General features: G+C 32.4%; 1 protein-coding gene across 2 annotated transcripts; it reads left to right on the forward strand.

The window, feature by feature from the left end:
- Positions 1–7,214, forward strand: LOC107623722 (protein FAR1-RELATED SEQUENCE 5-like). Of its 2 annotated transcripts, XM_088502596.1 has the most exons (4): positions 1–455; positions 4,690–4,774; positions 4,882–7,098; positions 7,170–7,214. In XM_088502596.1, exons 2-4 carry the CDS (start codon positions 4,718–4,720, stop codon positions 7,212–7,214), a joined length of 2,319 nt encoding a protein of 772 aa, XP_088358722.1. In that variant the 5' UTR covers positions 1–455; positions 4,690–4,717. The 2 variants fall into 2 exon arrangements, 1 of the variants encoding a protein (XP_088358722.1); XR_015902678.1 differs by lacking the exons at positions 4,690–4,774; positions 4,882–7,098; positions 7,170–7,214 and adding an exon at positions 3,146–3,267 and having other exon boundaries at positions 209–455.
- Positions 7,215–8,580: the final 1,366 nt, after the last annotated feature.

Below are 8,580 nucleotides of genomic sequence, written 5' to 3' on the forward strand. Positions count from 1 at the left end.
CTCTCTCAACTCTCAACCCTGTAATGTTAACAAAAAAAAAAGAACTCTCAACCCTGTTATAGCATCCTCCACCGCCGTAAGGAGAGACAGCGCTGCCGCCGTTCATTGTGCTCAGGGGCCACCGCCGCAGGGAGTGAGAAATTGCCATCGTTCCCTGTGTTGTGGTCGTGCTCCAAGTCTCCCCCTGTTCACTCACGATCCCAAAAAATCCCCAAACAAAAACTAAACCCTAGCTTCTTCAAAGGTTCTGCCGCCGCCGTCCGGGGTTATCGGCGCCTCCGCGTCTCCGTCCTTCCCCTTGTCCCGAACCCAGGCCCTGTCTCCTAGCTCGGCACGTCGTCCTCATCCTCGCTGGCTTCTCTGTTCGAGGCTTGGAGCAGCTTGCCGTCGTGTAGCCCCTCGCCCCTCGACGCTCGCCGTAGTCTCCCCACTCGCCGTCCTGCTGTCCATCGAAGGTTAGTGGCACTGCTTTCACTTTTTCGGTTATTCCTTTTATGCTCTGTTTAGTGATTTGAGTATTTGACTGGTTTCTGAATGTGAATTAGTGAATGTAAATCAAATAATTGATTTTGTGTTGTTGAAATTATTGCTAGTTATGGATTTTTTGAAATTGTTCTGCTGTTTTCACTGATTTCTGCTTATTCTGTTTTTTTTTTCTCTTTAAATTTTGAAATTTGAATGAAGTTTGATCTGATCTGCTACATTTTTGAATTTTAATTACCTAAGGTCCCAAATTGGGTTTTCTTTTCAGTACGCTCATATATTTAGAATTTTGCTGGTTAGACTCATTAAACAGAAAGAAAAATGAATTTCAAGAATGTTTAGTGCAGTTAAATTAATTTAATGTTGAATCTGTTGTGCTGTTGGTAATAGTTTTTTTTATTGAATTTATCCTTTGAGTGCTGCTGTTAGTGTGGTTTGGTGTTGCCTTATTGATTTCAGTTGTTGATTTTTGGATATGTGGTATAAAAAATGAGGTTGAATCGTGCTATAAGAATTTTTTTTTTTGAAGCAAGTGAACTATAAATATTTATCAAGTCTTTTAAACTTTTATTATCAGAATATGTTAGCCTAACCATTGTCACCAAATTTAGAAGGAAGGCCAAGATGAATGAAATAGTAGACATTAGTTACCTGGTACTTGTTCCTATACAATGTTGCAGCTGATGCATGAGCTAACAACATATTATGTGTTACCAAATATGGCTCCGTAGAAGAATTTCCCTTAGAGCAATTAAATATAGAGGAAGGTGAACAATGTTGAGGTGGTAAGAATCCTATATCATAGCCACCTTGTGCAAAAACATTTCCTTCATTAATTGTCGTCCATTGTTTGACCCTGTCTCCAAACTCTCTAAAGCACACATTTGCAAATGCTGTGAAGTCTCTTCTACAAGAGTATGCAAGTGTACAGAATAATGTGTTAGTAATGTACAAATTAATCATGTATAATTTAAAATTTAAATTTTGCTTCTTTCGTAAATAAATTTCTTAGCTACTTTCGATTCTTCACTTTCCAAGATGATCATGCAAATTAATTAGGTATTTGAAGTTAGGGAACCATACACAATTTTTTTATTAACCCATCCTCCATATTCATCCTCAAGAGCTTGTGGTAAGTCCCAATGATATAATGTAACATGTGCTTGAATTCCTATAAGAACAACAGAAAAGACAAGAATAAGGCCAGTATGGGTAAACAATTTAATTAAGCTAATTTCTTCCAAAGGCCCTTTAAAACAATTTCTATGGTTAAAGAATAAAATATCGTTATCTGAAGAGGAGTTATTTTAAATATTAATCTTAAATACTTTTAAAAAAGTCATTTGATATAATTCAGATTATTAGATACCTTCTGAGGTCTTTGATGAGTTTAGATTAGGTTAGAAGAGTATTTGGGATATTTATAGAACTTGAGATAATCATAAAAAAGAATCTCTTAACTAAAATAAGTGAGGAGTATAAAATATAAAGAGTTAAGAGTTCAAAAGATGCTGCCTTATTGATTTCAGTTATGGTTTTATGGATGATTATTTGATTTCTGGCTGTTACTGCTGTTTTTAACATTGTAAATGACTTATTGATTTCGGTTATAGGTGATAGTATTAATCAATAAGCAATTTGCTGGTAATAAGCAAATGATGCTGCTAATCCTAATCTTCCTAGTTCTAAGATACTCAGTCACAAGGTTCTAATTTTTAGCTTGGAAATATGTTGCTCTGGAAGTAGTGAATGGAAAACCACAATATCAATGTGTATTTTGTCTACAACCATTTAATATTTAGATATTTTTTTTTACTATGTAATTTTTGAGTTTGTAATTTGATAATATCATATAGATTTGGTTGATGATATTTCTAGTAATGTGATGTTAAGAGCTATTCTTTCTTTAGCTTTTATTGATTATGGAATTTTAAGTGTTGAATTTCTTTTGGTATGAGAGTGTGAATGTCTTGTTTAAACTATTTTTTGGTTGTTTAAATTTTTTTTATGAAGTACTGTCAAGTTCAAACAAGTGGTTTATAATTTCTGTAAAACATACAGGAGCTCTTCTTTCTTTATCAAATAATGATTATAATACTTTGAATGGTTTGTTTTCTTGTGATATGGGAGTGTTAAAACAGGTATTTTGTTTGTTCAAAAATTGTATAAGGTTAATGTTAGAAGATTGTCAGGTCTAATTCAGTTTTTATAATTTGGCTTAACATTTTATACAACTTCTCTATAAACATAAAGAAACAACTAAACATTGAGGGCTTCTCCGATTTACTATTTGTTAAATTGTTACAAATTTATGGCAAAACGTGTCCCTGATTTCTTAGTATTGTGAATTCGCAAATTTTAATCCATTGAAAGAGAACCCATATAGTGATACAATAAAGTAATACCCCTTATGATGCAAGGAGATCTTCTATAATATATAATCAGCAATTTTGTAAAATTGTGATACTAGGAGCTCTTTTTTCGTTATCATTTTTTAGTCATGAAATTTTAAATTGTGATTTTCTTTTGGTATGAGAATATGAACATGTCTTGTTCAAACTGATTTCATGGTTGCTCAGATTTTTTTTATGAAGTTAACATTAGATTGTCAAGTTCAATTTAGTTGTATAATTTCTGTAAAATTTATATGTTGTTTTTACAGGCACAAAGGAATAACCGGACAATTGAAGATTGAGGGATTTTCAGATTTGTTGTTTGAGTCGTGGCAACTTTGCAGTAGAGCATCGCACAAATTTTTTGGTACGTACTATTGCAAATATATAGTGTATTTAAAATAGAATTCTGGACAGACCATAAACCCATATCTCTAGCAATTCTATGATTATAATGCTAGGGAATCTTCTATAATCTATAGTTTTTAATGAGAAATTTTGTAGCATTGTGTTGATAGGAGCTCTTATTTCTCTATCAGTTAATGATTCTGAAATTTTGAATGGTTCATTTTCTTCTGATATGGGAGTGTTCAAATTGGTATTTTGCTTGCTCAAAAATAGTATAAGGCTAATGTTAGATTATCAACTCTATTTTTTTTTATAATTTCTATAACATTTTTATAAAATTTTTCTATAGACATAAAGGAACAATTAAGATTGAGGGCTTGTCCAATTTACTGTTTGATGAGTTGTTACGAATTTGTGAAAATGTGTCCCGGCTTTCTTGCCATGTGATTCTCAAATTTCTAATCTATTAAAAGAGAACCCATATAGTGATACAATAAACTAATACCCCTTGTGATGGTAGGAGCTCTGCTATAATGTATAGTCAACAAATTTGTAGAATTGTGATGCTAGGAGCTATTCTTCTTTATCTATTTAATAAACTAATACCTCTTGTGTTAAACTTGAATCTTTCTAGCATTTTTGTTACAATTTATTCATTTTCATGACCTTTTTTATTCTTTTTACTCTTTATGTTTGATTATTGTGGCATTTAAAATTTTTCTCATTAAGGAAGACTTTTGTTTCGCCACGTCTTTAGTTCCGCGACATTGCTAAATTTATTGTCGGTTATCTATTTTACATGCAAAATTTGAAGAATAAAAACTAATTAGTTTTTTTTATGTAGTCATATTGTATTGTTTCGAGTCATATTTTGCCCTAGAGTTCAAGAACTTGTGCTATGTTACTTTTTTTTTTCTTTATCTTTTTTCAAGTCATTTCATTATAATAGTATTTTAAACTTGAGATATACAATATTAATAATATTGAATAACACAAAGCCTCTATTTTCAAAATATTTACCAGAATAATAATTTTATTATGATTTTCATTCATTGCAAGAAGCTAGTAACAATATGAAAGCGAAGTAGCATTCATTTCTCTAGTAGAGTGCTAGGAGTAACGGAAAGCAATACGGAAATATATTTTATAGTAATGTTAATTCATGAGTGCTATTTTTATGTTTTGTTATTGTGCTATTTGCGTGATTTGGTTGTACTTTGGAAGTGCGAATGTTGTGTTGGTAAAAATTTGTTATTTGTGATATATCCTTATGATTTATTTGTAATTGTTTTATATTTTATTATTATTGGATTTTGAAGAAGAGAATTTTGGACTTCATTTCGTGGTGTCTTGTGCCTATTGTTGTCATGTGGTACTTACTTTCATAGTTGTGAATATGTCAAATATTTTGTACTTGTGTCATTTCATAAATATAAATATTTTTCGTTTTCTTTTATTGTAATAGTATGCAGTAAATATAGCATTCAACAAAAATGGTTGATTTGATCGGAGAGTCATCGCATAACCAAATAGAGAATGTTTCAGCTGAGGTACATCTTTTTATCTGGATTATTCCAACGCTTAAGATGTTAAGCTTTATTATTGTTTGAAAGTATATTTAGAACGTTGAGGTCTACTGTTGTTTACTGTCTTTCAGGAAATGGACGAATTGTTAGTTGATAGTGATGGCAATGATGTTGAAGACCTGTTACTGAATAGTATAGGAAGTATCGGTCGGGTTAATTTCGTAGGTTTGAGCGTTGATGCTGCTAAGAAGTATGTATTTTCAGACCTTGATGTTGCGTATGCCTTTTACAATGCATTTGGGAGGGTCAATGGATTTTCAATTAGGAAGTTCAAGGTTGGGCGAAGTGAGATTGATAAGCGCATACTCTGGCAAACATTTGTGTGTTCGAGACAAGGATATCGTATTTTCAGAGGGGTTGATGAAACAAATAGGAAGAGAGCTCCAAAGCCAGAGACTAGGTGTGGGTGTGTAGCACAAATGCAAGTTCACATAGATGTTGGCAGGGACTGGTGGTATACAACATTATTTCAAAATGAACATAATCATGAGTTAGTACCCCCAACTTTGAGCCGGATGTTGAGATCGCAACGGAGAATGACTGATCAAGAAATTCAAAGAATGAACGACATGAGAGATGCTGGAATTCCCACAACCCAAATCTATATGCATTTTGCCGAGCAATCTGGTGGTTTTGAGAATGTTAGATTTCAAAGAAAAGACATGTACAACCAAATAGAAAAGCAAAGGCAATTGATGGAAAGCGATGTGACCGAAACGTTGAAGTACCTAAAGAAGCGGAAGAAATTAGATCCAAAGTTTTACTGGAGTTACGAGGTGGATAACAATGGTGTGTTTCGGCACCTAATCTGGATGGACGGGAAGAGCCGTGTTGACTTTGAAGTATTTGGTGATGTTATGGCCTTTGATGCAACTTACAAGAAAAATAAGTACAAGTTTCCATTGGTAGTTTTCTCAGGAGTGAACCATCACCTTCAAACAATAGTTTTTGGCAGTGCAATTGTGGCTGATGAAGGAGAAGGAACTTACATATGGTTGTTACAGAGATTCGTGGAAGCAATGAATGGTAAACGACCAAATGCTGTAATAACTGATGGTGCCAAGGCTATGAAGCTTGCAATTGAAAAGGTATTTCCAGATGCACACCATAGGTTGTGCGGATGGCATTTGTTAAGAAATGCCACAGCCAATGTCTCCAACCCCAAGTTTACCCAACAATTCAGGAAATGCATGCTTGGCGATTATGAGATTGATGAGTTTGAGGAGAGGTGGGTGTCAATGGTTAATAGTTTTGGGGTTAAGGATATGGAGTGGGTTGAGACCACTTATGGGATTAAAGATATGTGGGCTACAGCACATATGAGAGGCAAGTTCTTTGCCGGGTTGAGAACTACATCGAGGTGTGAGGCACTACATTCGCAAGTTGCTAGGTTTGTAAAATCTGGCTATAGTATTAAGGAATTCCTCCATCACTTCCGCCGGTGGATGGGTTTGTTGCGGAATAATGAGGCTGAGGCTGACTATTACACCTCATACGGGTATCCGATAATGCAAACACAGGTGCAAGCATTGGAGCGATCAGGAGCAAGTGTTTATACAAGGGAGGTGTTCTACTTGTTTCGATCATTATTGTTGAAAGCGTCAAGTGTGATAATAGTTGATTGGCGAGAGACTTCATGTAGTGTGAACTATGATGTACGAAAATATTGTGAGTTAACACGAAAATGGGTTGTATCTTATTGGCCTGGTAGCAGTGAGTTTAGGTGTTCATGTCAACGAATGGAGTCATTTGGCATTCCATGTGTTCATATCATTCGTCTGTTGATATATCTTCAAATTACAGAATTACCTGAGTCACTGATATTGAAGCGATGGACCATGAAAGCAAAAGAGGCTCATATAAGGTTGGAGCAGCAGGGATCGTTAGTTGGAGATAGAAGTTATGAGAGTAGGATTGCTGCTATGAATGATGAGCTGGAGGGCTTGCCATTTGCTGCTTGCGGAGATTTAGGTGATTTCAAGGATGTTATGGAGTGGGTCAGAAACAAAAAGGCTGAATTATTTGCCAAACATGAAAAGAATAGAGAGGGAAGTTCTAAAAGTGCGGGTGAGAAATTCAAAACACGGACGGATGCTATTTCAAAAGAAGCTGGGGACAAAAAGAAAAAGCGAAGGATTCGGTGCAGCAGATGTAACGGTATAGGACACAATCGGCGAAATTGTCGCCGTGGAGATGACCATAATCAAATGGAAAGTGGAGACGGAGGAGGTCCCGAAGATGATGACGATTGGTCTAGTCAAACCAGCGAGGAGGGGATCGAAGAAATGGTGAGTACTTAAGATATTGCTTCTTATTAATTACATGGTTGTCTAATTTTATTTTATTTTTGTTCTTGTAGGATTTTGATGTCACCATTGGTAATCAGAAAGGCAAGTATCGTTAGCTATTACTGTCTAGCCTTGGATGAAAGATGAATTTGGATTTTAAGGGGTGAAGTATACGGTACAGATGCAAATATACAGATATTCCATTCGAGTCACAAAATTATTGATGGGTGTTGTGTCTGCTAGGGAAATGACATAAGAAAGAGAAAATGGTAATTAGCTTTTCTGTAATGTATATAATGGGTTTGTTATTTTATTAAGGTAGAAATGAGAGACAATTATACTAGACAAATAACAGAATTGTACTGCCACTGGTTGTTCATCTTTCTTTAGTTTATACGTTATATTTATTTTTTAAGTTGAATTTGAATTTTAATATCATACCCATAGGCAATAGCTATTGTTTTTAGTAAGAAACTTTATAACTAATCTGAACTACGATGTAAAATACACTAAGGCACTCAATTTTTATAATATTTATTCTCAATATTCAACGTTACAGATAAAAAAAATGTAAAGAACAAAAATAGTCAACTATTAAAATGCTACAATTAAGATTTAGTTTAAAAGCCCGTGTATAAATTGAGTGCATTGTATCTAAAATATAATTATAATAAACTTTCTAGCACTATATCCAGAATATATATAATTTATAAAAAATATTTTTTAAATAATATTTATCTATTTTTTTATTTTTTTAATTTTTTAAAAAATTTAGTAAGATTACTTCATAAAACAACAATATATTATAAGTGAGATATAAATTTAATTATAAAAAGAAAAAAATAATTTATTTGAATTAGGTTAAATAAATTTTGAAAGTTAAACCTAAAATTTAATTTAAGTCCAATACAAATTATTTTTAATTTTGATATATTTTATAATTAAATTTAATAATAGTTTTATAGATACGTACAAAATTTAAATTGTAACGGCAATCACTTATAAAATACACGCATTGGGACGAGAATATCTTTTCTAAATTCTATGTTATTAAATTAAATCTGAAATCACATATACCTACATAGCATAGAAAAAATTTAATTATTTTCAGTAAATATAATAATTTTTTATTTTGTTGCTTTTATCCGTTCTTCCTAAAAAATATTGTAGTTGTCATATTAATTCTTTAATATAATGCAAAATATATCTTATACAATGTCTTATATCATATGTACAACTTGAATTAAAAATTTATGATTATAATTTGTGTTACTTAAATTATATTTTTGTATTATTTAACTAAATTTTTTATTTTTTTAATTAATTATTTTGCAATTTTATTAAAATGTATGGATTTTTTTTGGTATTATTCAATTAAACAATCTGCATAATTAAAAATAATTTATGTATTATGGAATGAACCAAAATTTTTTTGTGCCTTTTAACAAAGTTTTTGTTTTTTTTTCTTTTGTTATTCATCTA

This window comes from Arachis ipaensis, chromosome B10 (genome assembly GCF_059453495.1).
Source record: "Arachis ipaensis isolate K30076 ecotype BB chromosome B10, ASM5945349v1, whole genome shotgun sequence".
In the NCBI taxonomy this organism is placed as follows: Eukaryota; Viridiplantae; Streptophyta; class Magnoliopsida; order Fabales; family Fabaceae; genus Arachis; species Arachis ipaensis.